A 20,939-nucleotide genomic window follows, 5' to 3' on the forward strand; every position below is an offset into this window, starting at 1 on the left:
GGTTTTGTTTTATTCACTATTATATTCCCAATTCGTAGAAGATGGCCTGACCTAAGAGTGCTTAATTAATACTTGAAGAAGGATAACTGAAGAACTTATGGGGAGACAGACAAGAGCTGATGATTACAACATGCTTTTTAAATGGTAATAAAACAGGGTAGTATTTGGGAGACAGAAAAGAGAGAGGCCTAGCTCCACTTACAGTGGAGGAAATGGTCTCAGAGAAGTGGCATTTGCATGGTATCTTAAATGATGATGGGGCTTGCTCAGGTGAATGTGGCATCCCAGCAGAAAGAATACTACAACAAGAGCTGATGTAGCAGATTTGGGAGTGGTCAGGAAAGGAGAAGGTGCCAGATGCACAAAATCAGACTCCAAAGCTCTGTTGCTTAAGAAGGAGAGTGAAACATCAAGGTTTATGTTCTAGAGGGATGTCTGGAGAGTGGTTTGAAAGAGGAAGTCTGGCTATGGGAAGGTTGGTCCAGGTCAGGGATGGTGAAGACCTGAACTAAAGCAGAGGTGAAGAAAGGCAGATATGTGAAATGGGACACAGAGCTGATAGTCTTCTACCATTAAATGAGGATATCAAGGGAGTCGAGGACAAGGTCAACAGGACCAGCTTCTGAATAGGGCAATTTAAGTGTCATTCATCAGGAAAGATACTGTGACCAGACTTTCAGTGCCTCTCCCAGAATCCATACCTGCTTATATGTTTATTCACTTAGCAAATTTGTGCAAGAGACTGTGAGAAGTGGAGGACAATACATTTAAGCCACAATTATAACTCACAAGGTTAGAGCTAGGAGGAATTTCGGGCATGAGCTCAACCTCTGCCACAAGGTTGTTTCCAGGCTTTTGCATTTCAGCTCTTGGGATGCTTGAACTGCGCTTGTCAAACTATTTTAGAACACTTCTGAACAGAAATTTTCAGAAAGCATCCCAGAATGGAAGAGTGGTGCCTCTGATTTTATATTTTTAAATCCAATCCATTTGGTCATTACTATTCCACTTCACTGTAAAGATTAAAGACATCTTTGCGATTTAAAAGGTCTTCAGCTAACCTGGTAGTGTGCTGCAGGCAGCATAATATAAATGCTAAGGACAATGGAAGGGTATCCTGACACTTTAATGCAGTCTTATCTTTGTTAGGAATTAATTCTTTGTCTTTAGGCACTCAATGGACTTCGGACTTCATAGTCTCACTTTCCTCTTCTATATAACAGGAAATTTAGTCTGGAGCAGTGGTTCTTAACTTAGGTTACACGTAATCTCCTGGGATGCTTTAAAAAGTGCTAGGGAGTTCCTGTCGTGGCTCAGCATTAATGAACCCCACTGGTATCCATGAGGATGCAGGTTCGATCCCTGGCCTCGATCAGTGGGTAAAGGATCTGCCGTTGCCAGTGAACTGTGGTGTAGGTCTCAGTCACAGCTCCAATCTCAAGATGCTATGGATCTGGCGTAGGTGGGCAGCTGTAGCTCTGATTTGACCCCTAGCCTGAGAACCTCCATATGCTGCGGATGTGGCCCTAAAAAGACAAAAAAAAAAAAAAAAAGGTCCTATTGCCTAAATCCTATCTTCAGAGATTCTGAGGTGAATGCGTTGTTCCAGCGTGATGCTTGAGAGCTTTTTGTTTGTTGGTTGGTTGGTTTATTTTAACTCTCCTGATGATTCTAGTGTACAGCTGGGTCCCAAACTTATTCTAGAAGTTAAAAACCAAAAACCTTAATAAGTGAGCAGACTGAATTGTATTTCTGTAGGTAGATTTGCTCATCAAATCACATAAGTAAACAAATAAGGAAAGCTTAACATTGATTATAGAGCTGTTGCTGTATAGAGAGCACTCTTCTAGGTAGTAGGTATATGAAATCTCTGCTGTTAATACAGTGGAAGAAACAAACAAATAAACAAAAATGGAATTGAAACTCCTTCTCTTTGGAAAAGGCCCATTTCCCAAAAGAGGCATTGTCTGTATTTCTTCCAGAATTGAAGAGTGGAACAATATGTATCACCTCAATTTTTAAAAATCCATTTAATTTAACAGGAGGATCTTTCCAGGAGCAAGGTGGAATGAAATGACAGTTGTGAATGTTGAGGGACTTAAGCTGGATCTTAATGTGAAAATGGATGCAGTCAGATAGAGAAGAAGAGGTTTCTATTGGAGCAAATGGTAGTTAAGACATGATTACAGGCAAGTGAGTCAGGAGGATCAGTGCAGCCATTTTAAAAGGGCTCTGAATACCTGGCTACGGAGTTGGGATTTAATCTCTAGCCAAGAGGGAAAATGACAAGAGAAGCATAATCAGAATGATGCTTTAGGATGAATAATGTGAGAGAATAAATTAAATAGGAAGAACAGGAGATACCACAAAATTTGCAGCTAGTCAAAAGTGAAGTAGAGAGAGAGTACCCATCGTGGTTCAGTGGTTAACAAATCCGACTAGGAACCATAAGTTGCGGGTTTGATCCCTGGCATTGCTCAGTGGGTCAAGGACCCAGCGTTACGGTGAGTTGTGGTGCAGGTAGCAGACACGGCTCAGATCCCGCGTTGCTGTGGCTCCTGCGTAGGCCGGCAGCTTCAGCTCCGATTTGACCCCTAGCCTGGGAACCTCCATATGCTGCAAGTGCGGCCCTACAAAACAAAAAAAAGTGAAGTAGAAAAGAGCTGAACTGGATTATGGTAGAAAAAATGGAAAGGAAGAGACTTTTTTTTTTTTTTGTCTTTTCTAGGGCCGCTCCAGCGGCATATGGGGGTTCCCAGGCTAGGGGTCCAATCGGAGCTGTAGCTGCCAGCCTTCGCCAGAGCCACAGCAACACCAGATCCAAGCCGCCTCTGCGCCCTGCACCACAGCTCAAGGCAACGCCAGATCCACTGAGCAAAGGCAGGGACCGAACCCGCAACCTCACAGTTCCTAGTCAGATTCGTTAACCACTGCGCCACGACGGGAACTCCAGAAAGGAAGGGACGTTTTGAAGGAACAATTAGATGATTGATTTCTTAGGAGGTGTGGAACAGAATGAGGAATCAATACTGACTCACTCCAAATCTTCAAATATTGGTCACTGGGAAAATAACATACCATGGATAGAAATAGGGACATTATACATGAAAGGCAAGCTAGTTAGTATAGAGAGAAGATGATCTCCGTATTTTAAGTTTACGGTACTGTCCAAATATTCTTTTGGTAGTAAGAAAATGGACTAAAACTCAGGACAGATAACTATCATTGCTAGAGGTAATGGTGTGGGAGAGATCATCAAACCCTGAGACCAAGTGCTTTTTCCAAAGATAAAAAAAGAGCACAACCGGAGTTCCTGTCATGGCTCAGTGGTTAACGAGTCCGACTAGGCACTATGAGGTTTCGGGTTCAATCCCTAGCCTTGCTCAGTGGGTTAAGGATCTGGTGTTGCTGTGAGCTGTGGTGTAGGTTGCAGACGTGGCTCGGATCCCTCGTTGCTGTGGCTCTGGCATAGGCCAGCGGCTACAGCTCCAATTAGACCCCCTAGCCTGGGAACCTCCATATGCTGCGGGAGTGGCCCTAGAAATGGCAAAAAGACCAAAAACAAAAAACCAAAAAAACAAAAAAAAGGCACAACCAAAGATTGAACCTTAAGAAATGCAGGAGTTCCCGTCCTAGCTCGGTGGTTAACGAACCCAGATAGTATCCATGAGGATGCAGGTTGGATCCCTTTTTTTTTTTTTTTGCTTTTTAGCAAAAGAGGGACCTTGCTTTTTTAATCACTTGAAGACTATTAGCAGCCATACATACTTTCAATTTTTAATGATTTATTTACCCTAAATTTTGACTGTGAGAAAGAATCTTTGAGATCTAGTCTACTGTCCTCCTTTTAGAAATGGGACTAGGCTCAATAAGACTTTGAAGAGGTCAGAGTTCCTGTCGTGGCTCAGTGGTTAATGAACCCAACTAGTATCCATGAAGACGAGGGTTCGATCCTTGGCTTTGCTCAGTGGGTTAAGAATCCGACATTGCCATAAGCTGTGGTGTAGGTCACAGACGCAGCTTGGATATGGCACGGCTGTGGTGTGGCTGTGGCATAGGCCAGTGGCTACAGCTTCTATTGGACCCCCTAGTCTGGGAACATCCATATATCATGGGTGCAATCCTAAAAAGACCAAAAAAAAAAAAAAATCTATATTTAGGAGGTTTAACAAGAGAAGCAGACAAAAATGGTCATGGGATAGAAGACTCTGGAATTTTATTGAAGCCTGAAGACAAGACATTTGCAAAAGAAAGGAGGCAATAGTGAGCGGTGTCCTTTGGAAGTCCAAGAGCATGACCAAGGGAAAAAGGCTTGTGGACTTGACCATTGAGAACCATTAGGGACCTCACCCTTCAGCTTTTGCCTGAGTAGAGTTCCCATCACAAGTGAATAAAAGCCAAAGCCTTCACTACAGCTCACACAGAACTACACATGATCTGGTCTTAACCAGCCTTTCCTTGCTCCTTACCAACTACGGGGGCTCCTTGTTCCTCAGACACATCCAGCTTGTGGCTTCCTTCTCTGCCTTGTCCTTCCTTCTGTCTGAAGCTACCTTCACCTCATTCTTCTGTCTTGTAGCTCACAGCCCTTCTGCAGCACACTGTTCAGATCTATCCTCCCCAGAAAGACTTCCCTTGTGTGAAAAAGCCACTACCATACATCTTTGTTATTCTCTACCCACTTACCATGATTTATTTTTCTTCAGAGCTGTATTGATTTCCTAGGGCTGCCATAGCATAGCACCACAAATTGAGTGCCTTAGCACAACAGAAATTTCTTCCCTTCCAGTTCTAGAGGCCTGAAGTCTGAAGTCAAGATAGCAGCAGCGTTTGTTCCTTCTGGAGGCTCCCATCAGTTCCATGCTGATCTTCCAGCTTCTGGTGATTCCTGGCACTCCTTGTCATTTCTGGGTTGCTCCTACACCACTCCAGTCTGTGCCTCCATCTTTCCATGGTGTTTTCCCTGTGTGTGTCTCTCTCTGTCCAAATTTTGTAAGGATACCAGTCATCACCCCTATGTAATATGATCTCATCTTAATTCAGTTACATTCTCAAAGACTTTATTTCCAAATATGAAAGGTCACATTCACAGGTACCAGGGATTAGAACTTAAAACATATTTTTTGGGGGGAGGGCATAGTTCAACCCAGAATTGGAGCACATAATGTTACATACTTGTTTACTCATTTGTGTTCCTTCATCCACTGAAATATAAGCCCCGAGGGCAGGGACCTAGTTTTATTTTGGGCTTTCATTCCTACCACTGTGTCTGGAATGCCCAATATTAGTTGGATGAAGTTGGCTTACATGAAGTAGAGGAAGATTTGGATCATGTGGAAATGGAGAAAGCTGGTTTAAAAACTATTCATTCAATAAGTTGAGCAGGGTGAAAAAGGACCAAAGTAATGGTTGAGTCAACTTAAAGGATTTCAAACAGCAAAGCTTAGAGCACACTGTGAGTTGCTTTTACCATGAGACAGTTACTAGAGTCCCAGGACTCCTTCTCTGCAAGAGAAGAAAAAGAATTTAGCAGCTTCTTCAGGTACAGGAGAATTGACTCAGGATAACGAAGCTGAAAAGAAATAGACTTGCAGACCAGAAAGGCATGTAATGTGGGGTTTTTTTATTTTTATTTTTTGCTTTTTTTAGAGCTGCACCTTTGGCATGTGGAGGTTCCCAGGCTAGGGGTCGAATCGGAGCTACAGAGCCACAGCAATGCAGGATCCAAGCCGAGTCTGCAACCCACACCACAGCTCACGGCAATGCCGGATCCTTGACCCACTGAGCAAGGCCCGGGATCAAACCTTCCAGTTCCTAGACAGATTCATTTCTGCTGTGCCATGACAGGAATTCCCCATGTAATTATTAAGAGTGTCTGAAGAGCTAGGGTAGTGCATTCACTAATGATAATCAGTTTATACACCCAAAGGTTTCTTGATAAATATGGAAGTTTAGTGTCAGCAGAGTTTGATGTTTCTCAAGGGATATTCTGTCAAGCAATGGAAGCTGATATGCTGTCTTTTTTAGGGTGAGTTTTCAAAACTTCTTCCAAGGGTTCACTTCCAGAGTTTCTGTTGAAGTTTGAGGACTTTAAGATCATTTGGAATTCCTTATGTTTAGCAGGTCCTCTAGGGAATTCTCATGAGCAGCAAAGTTTGGAAAATGTTATCTACAGTTGTCCTTAATCTTTAACTAGTGGCAAATCCTGCACTGGAATTTAGCCCAATGGTCTCAGCCATGCCTACTGAGCTTCTGCAGTTCTTTCCTTTGAGTGAAAGTGTGAGCTTTTCTGCTCAGCAATTTTCATGCTTGGGAGACGTGCTTTCTGTAGGCTCAGCATGTATGCGTTAGTGACTTAGCAATTGAAATGAGGCCATTTGGATATTTTCCCACTCTTTTCTGTATGAATTGTGTTTCATAGTAACAAAATAGTGGGTGAGGGGTTCCAGGTCATAAAGAAAGAATGATAAAATTTGTATATCACCACATTACAATCCATAATGGAATAGTGAATCTAGGCTATGATCATCAATGGCTACAATTTTATTTTATTTTATTTTTTTGTCTTTTTTTTGCCTTTTCTAGGGCCACTCCCACAGCATGTGGAGTTCCCAGGCTCGGAGTCTAATTGGAGCTGTAGCCACCGGCCTATACCAGAGCCACAGCAACACAGGATCCGAGCGGCGTCTGCAACCTACACCACAGCTCACGGCAACGCTGGATCGTGAACCCACTGAGCAAGGCCAGGGATCGAACCCGCAACCTCATGGTTCCTAGTCGGATTCGTTAACCACTGCACCATGATGGGAACTCCAATGGCTACAATTTTAAAACCATTAGGTGAAAACTGATAGGAACTTCATACTGGATGAAAAAGACTGACAGCACCTGAACTCACTGACCAGAGAACATTGCTGAGAGAGACTTCATGTGCATCCAGATACCATGTCTTATGTATGTGGTTACTCAAATCCAGAATATAGAAAATTGCACATGCTTCCTATACTCAAAGTGTGGTCTCCAAACATTGATATATTCAGAGAGCTTGTTAGAAATGCAGATTATCAGGCTCCACCCTTGGCCACCTGGTTCAGATTCTGCCTTTTAAGGAGATTCTTAGGTAATTTGCATGTGTGTTAAAGTTGGAGAAGCATTGTAAAGGACAATGACCTTGTTTTGTCAACAAATAAATGGTTAGAGAGAAAAGGGAGGGAACCTTACAGTGGTGTGAGGGGCATATTATTACTTTTAATCTTCACTACAGTCCAGTGCAGAGTAGTAGTGAAAGAGCCCTAGTGTAGAAATCCCATGCTCACTGTAATGTTACAGTTGACTCTTGAACAGTATGAGTTTGAGCTGCATAGGTCTACTTGTATGTTAACTTTTTTTTCAATAATACTAAGACTATACAGTCTGAAGTTGGTTGAATCCAAGAATGAAGAATCAAAGGGCTGACTGTAAAATTATACACAGATTTTTAACTGCATACATAAGACATGGTGTCTGGATGCATGTGCCCTATCCCCATGTTGTTCAGGTGTCAAGTGTAGGGTGTAATAATCATGTTTCAGACAATTCAGAAATTCAGTGCAGGAGAGTGACATCATTATTATCTCTAAAGTTAAAGAGTACAAATTTATCTCACCTTTAACTTAACTATTTCAGCTGTTTTTCTCTGAACTTGAAAACTTCTTTTTTTGCTTGGACAGACCTTCAAGGTCTTTTTTTGTTGTTGTCTTTTTAGGTCCACACCCGGGGCATATGGAGGCTCCTACACCACAGCCACGGTGGTGCCATATCCGAGCCACATCTACGACCTACAGCACAGCTTATGGCAACACCAGATCCTTAACCCACTGAGCAAGGCATCCTTATGGATACTAGTCAGATTCATTAACCACTGAGCCACGACGGAAGCTCTGACCTCTTCAAAGTCTTACTGAGCCCATTCCCATTTCTAAAAGGAGGACATTAGACTAGATCTTAAAGATTCTTTCTAATACTCAAAATTTAGGGTAAATAAATCATTAAAAATTGAAAGTATGTATGGCTGCTAATAGTCTTCAAGTTGATTAAAAAAGGAAGGTGTCTTCTCTTCATCAGCCCAACCATTCAATTTTTTTTTTGTTTGTTTTTAATGCATCTTAGATCTTGTTGCCATGCCACAGAGAGGTGGAGAGAATTGCACCAGCTGTACTGTGTGGTTGGGGCAGCATCGCAAAGGAGACCCAGGGTCAGCCCTCCACCCAGGGTGTAGGTGAAGTAGTTGAGTGCATCATCATCTTACCTACCAAACATGACTAGATGTGACAGGATCAGGGATCAGCATATCACATATTTATGCCTTTACAAGGTGTGCTTTCCAGAAGTGTTTCAAATGGGCCATGCTGTTTAAGGAGTGAAGGGTATTTTGTTTTAAGATGTTGGTTTCATTTTTCATGTGATCCATCAAATCTTAATCATTGATAATGTCTTCCAGAATTTGCCCACTTTTCTGGTATAACAATTTCCAATGGCTGGGAATAAAGGAAGAGGACGTGCTGCTTATACGTTTAACATCGAGGCAGTTGGATTTAGCAGAGGTGAAAAGTTACCCGATGTTGTATTGAAACCACCTCCACTATTTCCTGTAAGTACATTAACAGCGAAATTCTCAGAATGTTTTTTCATGTTTCAGACAAAATTTAAATTGTATATAGGACTTGAATGTATATCGTTATGTTATCTTCTTACCCTCTTACAAGGAAAAGAAGAGAATGTAAGAGAGTAAAGGAAGATATGTTTCGGAGTTCCCGTCATGGCGCAGTGGTTAACGAATCCGACTAGGAACCATGAGGTTGAGGTTCCGTCCCTGCCCTTGCTCAGTGGGTTAACGATCCAGCGTTGCCGTGAGCTGTGGTGTAGGTTGCAGACGCGGCTCGGATCCCGCGTTGCAGTGGCTCTGGTGTAGGCCAGTGGCCACAGCTCCGATTGGACCCCTAGCCTGGGAACCTCCATATGCCGCGGGAGCGGCCCAAGAAATAGCAAAAAGACAAAAAAAAAAATTTGGAGTTCCGGTCGTGGTGCAGTGGTTAACGAATCCGACTAGGAACCATGAGGTTGCGGGTTCGGTCCCTGCCCTTGCTCAGGGGGTTAACGATCTGGCGTTGCCGTGAGCTGTGGTGTAGGTTGCAGACGCGGCTCGGATCCCACGTTGCTGTGGCTCTGGCGTAGGCCGGTGGCTACAGGTCGGATTCGACCCCTATCCTGGGAACCTCCATATGCCGTGGGAGCGGGAGCGGCCCAAGAAATAGCAACAACAACAATAACAACAACAAAAGACAAAAAAAAAAAAGATATGTTTCACTTACCTTTGAACGTATTCACTGTTTTCTGAACCTTTCCTTTTTCTTTCTTTCTTCCTTTTTTTTTTTTTTTTTAAGCATGCCCAGGCCAGGGATGGATCCCACACCATAACAACAACTGAGCCATGGCAGTGACAGTGCCGAATCCTTAACCCATTAAGCCACCAGGGAACTCCTTTATTTATTGCATTTAATTTTTTTATTTTTATTTTTTTTTAATTTTTAATTTTTTTTTTTTTTTGGTCTTTTTGCTATTTCTTGGGCCGCTCCCGCGGCATATGGAGATTCCCAGGCTAGGGGTCCAATCGGAGCTGTAGCCACCGGCCTACGCCAGAGCCACAGCAACGCGGGATCCGAGCCGCGTCTGCAACCTACACCACAGCTCACGGCAACGCCGGATCATTAACCCACTGAGCAAGGGCAGGGATCGAACCCGAAACCTCATGGTTCCTAGTCGGATTCGTTAACCACTGCGCCACGACGGGAACTCCGCATTTAATTTTTTTAAATTGAAGTATAGTTGATTTACAGTATATTCTGCTGTACAGCAGAGTGATTCAGCTATACATATATGCACTCTTTTTTAGAAAATACCCTTTTCTATTATGCTTTATCATAGGACATTGAATGTAGTTCTCTGTGCTCTATAGCAGGATCTTGTTGTTTATCCCCTCCATGTATAATAGTTTACATTTGCTACCACCCATCTTCCACTCCATCCTTCTCCCAGCCCCCTCCCTCTTGGCAGCCACAAGTCTACTGAACCGCTTCTAATTATCAGCATGCTTTCTTAAAATACAAAAAACTGGAGTTCCCATCGTGGCTCAGTGGTTAACGAATCCGACTAGGAACCATGAGGTTGTGGGTTTGATCCCTTGCCTTGCTTAGTGGGTTCATGATCCAGCGTTGGCCGTGAGCTGTGGTGTAGGTCGCAGACGCGGCTCAGATCCCGCATTGCTGTGGCTCTGGCATAGGCTGGCGGCTACAGCTCCGATTAGACCCCTAGCCTGGGAACCTCCATATGCCGCAGGAGAGGCCCTAGAAAAGGCAAAGACAAAAAAAAATTCAAAAACCTATATATACCTTTCCCTGAATATATTCAGTATTTTGTGAATTAAGAAAGAATTTGTTTCTCAATTCTTATATCTTCTAGTGCTATTAATGATACATTCCAATGTCAGAATATTTTAAAAAATACAGTTAGATCTTACAGTGGTCCTTACTTCCCATTTTGTCTGACCTTCATTTAATGATTTTTCTTCTCATCTTGTATCCATAAATTTAACTTTGTTTCCTAGTATACCACTTGGCCTTTTTTCCCCACTGAACTTTTTTTTTTCTTCCTTATTTTATTAAAGTCAGTTTGAATTTTATTACTGTTTCTCAAAACATAAGCACTTCTATTACATTTAGTAATGAGTATACTGCATACTTAATTGGCATTTTTAATCTAGTGCTTTCACTTTAGTTTAAAATGTAAGCTTAGAGGGAGTTCCCTTGTGATGCAATGGGTTAAGGATCTGGTATTGTCACTGTAGCAGTTTGGGTCACTGCTGTGGTGTGAATTTGATCCCTGGTTTGGGAACTTCCACATACCATAGGCTCAGCAAAAAAAAAAAAAAAGTAAGCTTACCTTATTAGATGCATATTTGCTATAGTATAAAATATGAAAAAAATCATAAATAACCCAGTACTCCCTCCAAGAATCTTTTCCCTCTTTCAAAAGGAAACATCCTTTATTGAAAGATTTATGTAAGTAGAGGACCCTGGACAAACATATTAGGGATCTAGATGTTTCACATAGGGAGTGTATACTTTTTGCTCTTGATATTTTGCCTTTTTGATATTCAGTACAGCCTAAAAACAAAGATAAATACCTCAGGTATAGACATAATGTCAGTTTACACTGACTTCTTTTAAAATAAGTTCCTTTTCATGTGGGAGATTACTTCTAAAGCCTGGGAATATTGGTGCATATTGTCATTTTATATATGGAGTAAAATTGAAATTCCTTATTACTGGCTTAAAGGGCTTTATCTGATGTGGCCTTTCTGATTTTTCTCTGACCCTTTTCCTACCACTGTCCTTCTCTCCTTAGCCATCCTAGTCTCTTTGTCCCCTTAGGCATTTTCCTCTGCTGGTTTCCCTGGCTGGAACCATTGGTTTCGCATTTCTTAATTTTATCCAAATCTCTGTTCGAGCATGACTTCCCCAAGAGGATGGGTGCTTACTCTGCCTAGACCAGCCTCTTCCATGTACTCTGTCAGTCGCTCTTTCCTCATCCTGGCTTCAGTCCTTTTATGCCACTTAGCACTATCTGAAGTTATGTATGACCTCATTTGTTTACTTCTTACTGTGTTTTTCTTCCCTAGAATGTAAATTTCATGCAGGCAAGAACTTTGAGGAGTTCATCGTGCTGTCTCCTGTTGTCCAGCCATGTGTGGCTTATAGTAGGAACTCAGTAAATAGTTGTAGAATGAATGAATAAATTCAGAGTGAAATTTTTAAATGTACCCTACACTTAGCTTTTAAAACCAGAAATGTTTTCATTATGTACCCTGAAGACCCATTTTTTTATGAATGTATATTATGAGTATATATACATACATGTATACATATGCGTGCATGAATGTAATTTTTTAAAATTGAAGATACAGATTCAAATTTCTCCTTTGCCATTTATGTGTTATGTGAGCTTATGGATTATTCAGTTCTCATTTTTCTTACTGTAAAAGGGGAAATATTGATGATACTTTACATGAGAACATGAATTTTGAATATTAAGTATATCCAGGTTGTAGTAACCACTAGTTAAATGGTATCTGCTACTATTTCTTTCTTTCTTTTTTTTTTTTTAAATGCTATTGCTTCTCCCAGCAGCACCACTACTGATTGAGATTAATAGGACTCTACAGCAGTTGCTCTTATTTGGGTGCCTTGATTTTTAAATATAGAAACACAGTCAAAAGACTATATAACAGAATGGTTATTGGTGTGATCAGGAAGAAAACTAGGGGAGATAGAAAACTAAGTAGCTTTCCTACTTCTAAAATAAGCAGAAAGTAGGAAATGGGTGAAAAGATTACAAAATTAAATAGATTATAGATTATAAAAGCTCAAAATCTTTTAGGTTGGCTGAAGAACTTACTACCTGTAAAATGTGATTTTTCAATAAAACTGACTTTTTAAAATATAGACAAAAGAGATATTAAAATAATTAATTTTTAAAATTTGCCTCTTCATTTAAACAGGATACAGATTATAAACCAGTGCCACTGAAAACAGGAGAGGGTGAAGATTATGTACTGGCCTTAAAACAGGAGTTGAGAGAAACAATGAAAAGAATGCCTTATTTTGTAGAAACACCTGAAGAAAAACAAGGTGTGTATTGAACTCTTTGATTATGTGGTTCACTGTCTGCAGATGAAACAGAGTTTCAGCATAAGATGTATGGTGTTTAATGCTGATTGATTTGATTCAGTCAGAAGTTATCAACTACATTGAGAAAGCATATTTATGTTGATTTAACAGAAAATATTTTTTAAACTTCTTGATATTTTATTTTTAAAATTACCTTTCACAATAGATGTTTTATGTGTTCAGTGAAATTTATGAAAAACAAAAATACTAAGAAAGTAAAAAAAAATTTTTTTTTGTCTTTTTAGGGCCACACCCACGACATATGGAGGTTCCCAGGCTAGGGGTCGAATTGGAGCTGTAGCCGCCGGCCTTTGCCACAGCCACAGCAACATCCACAGCAAAGCGGGATCTGAGCCATGTCTGTGACCTTTACCACAGCTCACGACAACCCCAGATTCCTGACCCACTGAGAAGGGCCAGGGATTGAACGTGTGTCCTCATGGATACTAGTCAGAATCTTTTCTGCTGAGCCATGACGGGAACTCAAAAGAAAGTAAAAATTATCTATACTCCTTATGTCTAGAGAACAACTTATTAATGTATTATTATATATTCTAGATTTTTCTTCTGTATGTATGTTCCTTTTACAAAATTGGATTCACATTGCTTTGTATTTTCCTTTTTCACTCAATAGCATATTATTAGCATTTAATAATAATAATAACACTAGGAAGACATTCCTAGTGTCTTGGAAAACATGATTTTTAATGGCTATGTGGTATTCCATTATGTGGATATAATGTTAATTGTAACTAGTTCCCTACTATTAGATTTAAGATGGTTTCTAGTTTTTTGCTCATATGTAATACTGCGATTACTGCCCTTGTACATCACTTTTTAAGTGGGTCTCTGATTAAATTTTTGTTAAAAATTTTAAAAGCCTTGACCATATTTTGGCTTACCATTCATATATGTGATGTAAAATACAAAATATGTATTAATTGGTTATACCAAGGACAGAGAGGAAAAATTGCCGTTGGAGAAGGCTTAGCAGTCTCACTAGAAGTGGGAAGTAGTCTTAGAGGAAAGGAACCCATTCCTGAGTACTTAGCACGGTTGAGTATTGATTTTCAGTTCCTGTCCTTGAATGTTGAAATTAGAGAGGTCGATATCATCCTTGAGCTCTCAAAACAACATCATTAAAACATGAGAAATTCATATCGTATCATCTCATTCCATTACTATTAAAAATGCATACCATTTTCCCTCTCTCTAAAAGGCTTAGAATTGGATAACAATCAAAAAGGAAGTCTTATATAGTAATATTACCTGTGTTTATAATTCTAAGAAGCATTTTAGACAAGTTCATTTAATTTTTCAAAACATAGCTGCTTAAAGTTATATAATAAATGGTTAGATATTTTAACCTCAAAAGTACGGAATTTTTTTACTTTTAAGATTATGTTCTATGCTTTTATCTATTCGAGTTTGAAAATGAAATTAAAGCTTTAACTAATGATAAGTGAACTAAATAATCACTATTACTGGAAAAAATAATAATGTAGAATATACTTTAGTCTTCTAAAAGTTAGTCTCTTCTCTAGACTATGGGATGTATTTACTTAACTAAATGTGGTTATTATTAAAGCTCATGTCTCATTTGAAAGTGTATCATACCATGAAAGCATTTATGTTGAGTCTTTCAGATTGGAACATTTAGAACATAATTTTGTTGCTTGTTTCTGGGAATAGCTGGTTTATACCTGGATCAAGAGGCTCTCTATCTTTGGTAACTGCATAATAAAATATTTAAAAATATAAGGTATCTTTTGGGAGTCCCTTTGTGGCTTAGCAGTTAACGAACCTGACTAGTATCCATGAGGATGCAGGTTTGATCCCTGGCCTCACTCAGTGGGTTAAGGATCCAGGGTTGCCATGAGCTGTGGTGTAGGTCACAGACACAGTTCAGATCCCGCATTGCTGTGGCTGTGGTGTAGGCTGGCAGCCATAGCTCCAATTTGACCCCCAGCTTGGAAACTTCCATATGCTGTTAGTGTGGCCCTAAAAAGCAAAATAAATAAATAAATAAATAAAGGAATCTTTTGCTACTGTCTCCTTCAGAGGAAAACTTGCATAGACTTTTCCAAATTGAGACAAATAAATTCTCTTTGAATATACTCATGTTTACCTCTCTTTCCAAATGGAAACACATTCTATTTATGATTGAAAATAAAGATTTTAAAGAAAAATACAGTATCTATATATGTATGAATACAGGTTAATATAATATATACTGTTAAGTATACACTGATGTAAAGAACTAAATCCCTAGAGACTTAGACAGTATGGTGGGAAGAGGTCTTGTCCTGATAACTTGGTGGCTGGTTCCTCAGGGCATTAAGATGTGTTGCAAAGAACTGAGGGCACAAAATAAACGTATTTCCTGTTGTGATGTCTTCAAGGTTTGTTTGTAGTGTTTTCAAGTAGAATTACAGCAGTGGTTGGTATTTTCTCTACAGTAAAATTTGTTATTTTTATAATAAAGAAAAAACATCAATGAATATTATTTTCTTAATGGATTTTAGCTGCAAAGGTACACAGAGAGCATCTGGTGCACTGGTTCCCAGCTCAGGTTCCTGAACCACTGGGGTCCTCGTAGTTAGAAACAGGAGGGACAATGGTGATGGTTCTGTAAGCCATTTTCAGCACTTCTAAAGCTTAGTGGAAATCATACATTTACCTGCATTATTACCATGAGGTAGTATTTTTGAAAAAATGGAGTTTGGTGTATTAACTCTTAATATACTATAAAGGTCTATAAGATCTCATTTTAATTTTTGAATTTATTTTTGAGCGGTTCTTACTATATGTAATGATTGATGTTCATAGTTCTTATTTAGAAATCTTCCAAAGAACTAAGAGAATTTACTTTAAAACAAGAGGAAAACTCATTTTATCTTAGCATTACCATATTGGCCCACTGGAGTCTTTCATAAATCTAAAATATAGTTTGGAATCTTAGTGATCTTATTTTTCTTACATCTTGAAATATTTTTTCTGTTTTATTAACAAAGACATTATTTCATCATTTTTTAAAATTATTCCCTACTATGTTGAAAAAATGTAAGATAAAGACTAAAATAGAAAAAATGAAAGAATGGTGAAATTACATAGAAAGATCATGCCATTTTGAAATAAATCATTTCTATTACATTATCCTTTAATTTTCCTATTGTGTTGCCCAAAGTATTACATTAATTTTTAAGAAGATATAAAAGTCTGGAGAGACTCTTGTCTGTGTAGGTGTTTTGTTTTTGTTTTAGCTTTTGTAGAATATAATTTAGAATTCAGAACTTTTCATTTTCTACTGATAATGACAAAAAAGAAGAAACTTGACAGAAAGATGTTTCACAATTACTAGACGAATCAGAAGATGAATGCAAAAAGATAAAGATAGTAGCTCCCTGAATGCCAATGATGTTGGTGAAAATGAGTGTACAAGTGAAGTCTCAGAGTCTTCAGATGCCAGTGTCCTAGGTAAAATTTCTCAAACTCATGAATCAGTAGGGTAAACAGTACATCTCTAAGAATGAAAAGGAAATAGGACACTTTCATACAGTTAATCTTTGAAACGGACCTTATCACATAATACTTGCGATACAAACTGGGAAAATTTCACTTGCTAAAATGACATGTGACTATATTTTTTTCTTTTTTTATGGTATTTATTCACCAAATTTTATTTGATATTGTTTGTAACTGGACAAATGCTGAAAGCAAAGGCAAAGATAGTCTGTTTGATTCTGTGGAAATGAAATAATTTTTTTTTTTTTTTTTTTTTTACGGCCGCACCTGCAGCATATTGAGGTTCCCAGGCTAGGGCTCGAATCGGAGCTATAGCCGCTGGCCTACACCACAGCCACAGCAAAGTGGGATCTGAGCCGTGTTTCTGACCTACACCACAGCTCACAGCAACGCCAGATCCTGAACCCACTGAGAGAGACCAGGGATCGAACCTGAGTCCTCACGGATACTAGTCAGATTCGTTTCTGCTGAGCCACAATGGGAACTCTGAAAGATTTTTTTTTCTTGCTTTTTTAGGGCCACATTCTCAGCATGGAGGTTCCCAGACTAGGGATTGAATCCGAGCTACAGCTGCCAGCCTATGCCACAGCCATAGCACTGCAGATTTTTTTTTCTTGCTTTTTTAGGGCCACATTCTCAGCATGGAGGTTCCCAGACTAGGGGTTGAATCCGAGCTACAGCTGCCAGCCTATGCCACAGCCATAGCACTGCAGGATCCGAGCCGTGTCTGCAGCTACACCACAGCTCACGGCCACTCAGATTCCTAACCCACTGAGCAAGGCCCGGGATTGAACCTGCAACCTCATGGTTCCTAGTTGGATTCGTTTTCGCTGCACCACAATAGGAACTCCAGAAATGAAAGAATTTATTGGCTTTATCATGTTAATTGGTAATTTTAAATTTAATAATGAAAATGTTTACAATTATAGACCAAAGAAGATAGCTGGGCCATCCTCTCTTCAACAAAAGTGTGAGCCATAAAAATTTTTTTGAAGTGTTCCATTTTGATGATGCAAGTAGAAAAAGAATTTGTAGTAATGATAAGCTAGAATCTATTGATAGAAATGTGTTTGTAATTTAGAATCATTTGGGTGGTGCAAGTGCAAGAAGAACCAGAAGTAATAGGTTAGAATTTCTTAAAGATGTATCTGAAATCTGGGAGTTCCTGTCGTGGCTCAGTGGTTAACAAATCCGATAGGAGGCTTGAGGTTGAGGGTTTGATCCCTGGCTTTGCTCAGCGGGTTAAGGATCCGATGTGGCTGTGGCTGTGGTGTAGGCCAGCGGCTACAGCTCCGATTAGACCCCTGTGCCGCAGAAATGGCCCTAGAAAAGGCAAAAAGATAAAAAGACAAAAAAAAATGTATCTGAAATCTGGAATCAAGATTATGAAAAGCTTATATTCAGGTTTTGTATGTGACAAACCCACGATGCGTGGTTGATGTGCAGTTAGCTGCATTCAAAGGATGTTTCCCACTTGGGGTAAATATACCTTCAAAACCAGGAAAGTAATGGAATATAAATTTGAGTTTACTGTGCTTAATTTCTTATTCAAGTTCCCATTAATTAATTTTCTTCCTTTTCAAATAACAGCTTTATTGAGATAAAATTCACATATCTAAAATTTACTTTTTCAAGTATACAATTCAGTGCCCTTATGTTATGTGGTAACCTGGCTTTAGGCTTTTATGAATATTCTCAGAGATGAGTCAGATGGTCTGATTCTAACAACCATAATTAGGGTTTGGGTCTCTGTTCACCCCCAACCATTCATACCCAGCTGCTTCTTGGCACTTCCTTGAACATGTCATACTCACTGAACCATTCATTGTGTGTCCAGGAACACACTGTGTACAAATGTGGGAAACTCCCTGTACGTGAAATAAAAGGTGTTATCTGGTGTTTCAGTTATTTTAAAGGAATGGTTTCAATTCAGATTTATTCTCAATTTCTCTAGTGAATACTTTTTTCTTTTTTTCTAGATATTGAAAGATATAGTAAAAGATATATGAAGGTGGACAAAGAAGAGTGGATACCAGGTAATTATAAAACTGAAAATGTTAAAATAATCTTTAAGGGCTATCTCTCTGCCCCATATTTTTTAAGACAAATTTTCTTTCTTCCTTCTTCCCTTCCTCCCTTTTTTCTTTTCGTCTTTTTTTTTTTTTTTTTTTTTTTTTTAGCTGCCAGGCTGTACCACAGCTACAGCAATGCAGAATCCGAGCCATATCTGCGACCCACACCACAGATCACGGCAATGCCGGATCCTTAACCCCTTGAGTGAGGCCAAAGATCGAACACGCATCCTTGTGGACACTAGTCAGGTTCATTACTGCTGAACCATGCCAGGAACTGCCAGGACAAATTTTCTATTTTCACCATTTGAAACAGAGTCTGATTCTTTTCCTGTAATTAATTAGTAACATATATCTTTTGAAAACTTAGGCGAAAAGATTTTTACATTGTAACAAGGAAGTGTTTTTTGTGGCAGTTCTTAGAATACTTTTTTCCTTATAAAATAGGGCTTGCCAATCCATTTAGTCTTTGACTTTCATTGGCCACAATCATAATTTTAACCTTTAATACCAGTAGTACTCACTTATTTGCTCCTGAGTGATTTTATAACTTCTGAGGAGAAAACACAGTTAGTTTTAAGGATATTTTAAGCCAAGCTGTGGCTTTCCAGCAGGCATAGACTACTTTTGGTTGTTAAGATGGCTTTTCAACAGAACTATACCTAAGAGAGTTTTTTCTTCAACATTCACAAAATTACCTTGGATACAGACAGTATAGAAGAGGCTGCAGAGATTTCATCCAGTTGATTCATTTTGTGGAAAAGTAACAGTTGCTATGGAAATGAAGTGACCTGTCAGGGCAACTTGGACAGGACTATTAGAACCCAGGTCTCCTCATTTTAACTCACTTTGCTTTGACACTGTCCTTGGTATGTTATAGAAGCTGTATGTAAAAGCATAAATGGCATTGCCGGCACTACTGCTTTCCCGGCTGATCATTGCTAAGGCGTGTCCCTCTGGAGACACTCTTAGGTCTCACATTTATTCTACTTCATAAACATTTGTCTCAAGTGATTCTCTTTAAATACTATCTCATGATAATCTGTGGATCATTTATAAAAACAAACATATTCAAAGCAAAATTTATGAGTTCAAGTAAAATAGCTTGAGAGATAAAATAGTTTTCTACAAAAGACACTGAGTTTTTTTATTAGCAGATAGCATTTTCTAATCCATTTATATGTTGCTTCATATTTCTGATTAACTCTGCTTAAAAATGTGAAGGAAGTTACAAATTAGAGGAATTGTGTAGCTAATGCAGGCAAAATCATTTATTGGAGGGAATTTACTTTTCTATAGCTATTTGTGTTTTTAATTTTAAGATTTTTATGTTACATTTTCAGATAATTATTAGAATTGTTAAACTTTGCATGTGTTCAACTAGAGAAAACTTACAAAATATAGAGTAGTTAAATAACACTTAAGAAAAGCACTTGTAGTTTTAACACTTACAAGGAATTACCTGAAATCTCTTTTTTTTTTTTTTTGTCTTTCTGCCTTTTCTAGAGCCACTCCCATGGCATTTGGAGGTTCCCAAGCTAGGGGTCTGATTGAGCTGTAGCCACTGGCCACAGCCATAGCCACAGCAACACCAGATCCAAGCCCTGTCTGTGACCTACACCACAGCTCATGGCAATGCCAGATCCTTAACCCAATGAGCATGACCAGGGATCAAACCCGCAACCTCATGGTTCCTAGTCAGATTTGTTAACCACTGAGCCACCATGGGAACTACTAAATCTTTTTTTTAGGTCCACACCAGCGACATAAGGAGGTTCCCAGCCTAGGGGTCGAATCAGAGCTGTAGCTTCCAGCCTGCACCACAGCCACAGCAAACACAGAATCCGAGCCACATCTGTGAGCTATGCCTCAGCTTGCAGCAACCCACTGAGTGAGGCCAGCGATCGAACCTGCGTACTGATGGATCCTAGATCCTAGTCAGATTTGTTTCCACTTTGCCACGACGGGAACTCCTAGGTTTATTTTTTTCAAATGGGATTCTGTACATATTTTTTAGAAGCTTTTTAATTTAATCATCTGTCATAAATAATTTTTCATGTCCATAAATATTTTTCTATATTTTTCTTGTTATGAAAATTTCTGTTTTTAAAACTAATTATATAAATATAATATAGGTATTAAAAGACTATTGTGAAAATTGTCTATTTCAAAGCTCTTTTAATAAACTTAAAAATATATCAGTGTTATAATTTTATTTCCAGGCAGTACAGTCAAATATTAAGAAATTTTATTTTCATTGCATAAACAGCCATCATGTTTTTTAAATTATTATATCCAGTGCCAATGATTCCTAGAGAAAATTTCTCCTTTTGTACATACAGATTGGAGAAGACTTCCCAGAGAGTTGATGCCAAGAAAAAAATGCAAAAAAGGTACATTAACTAATGTAATAATAATCCAGGTAGGAAAAGGTTATTGCTTAACTTCTGTTTAATATGGAATTGTCAACCTAAAGTTACACTTATGTTCTGAATGCCTTTCCTTAAAATATGTTCCACATTTTATTTTGTTAGAGCTTTTTTTGTTGTTGTTGTTGTTGTTGTTGTTGTTGTTGTTG

The 20,939-nt window shown here is 39.0% G+C and overlaps 1 protein-coding gene across 1 annotated transcript in view; it reads left to right on the forward strand.

Annotated features, from left to right (window-relative positions):
- The window catches only part of POLR3G (RNA polymerase III subunit G), a 40,665-nt gene that overhangs the window by 1,873 nt on the left and 17,853 nt on the right, over positions 1-20,939 (forward strand). The window contains exons 2-5 of the mRNA XM_047778277.1: positions 8,480-8,629; positions 12,596-12,725; positions 18,269-18,325; positions 20,704-20,754. Coding sequence (XP_047634233.1) covers positions 8,513-8,629; positions 12,596-12,725; positions 18,269-18,325; positions 20,704-20,754 — 355 coding nt within the window. The 5' untranslated portion in view covers positions 8,480-8,512. The remainder of the gene's footprint in view (positions 1-8,479; positions 8,630-12,595; positions 12,726-18,268; positions 18,326-20,703; positions 20,755-20,939) is intronic.

The sequence above is a fragment of the Phacochoerus africanus genome, chromosome 4, assembly GCF_016906955.1.
Source record: "Phacochoerus africanus isolate WHEZ1 chromosome 4, ROS_Pafr_v1, whole genome shotgun sequence".
Classification (NCBI taxonomy): domain Eukaryota; kingdom Metazoa; phylum Chordata; class Mammalia; order Artiodactyla; family Suidae; genus Phacochoerus; species Phacochoerus africanus.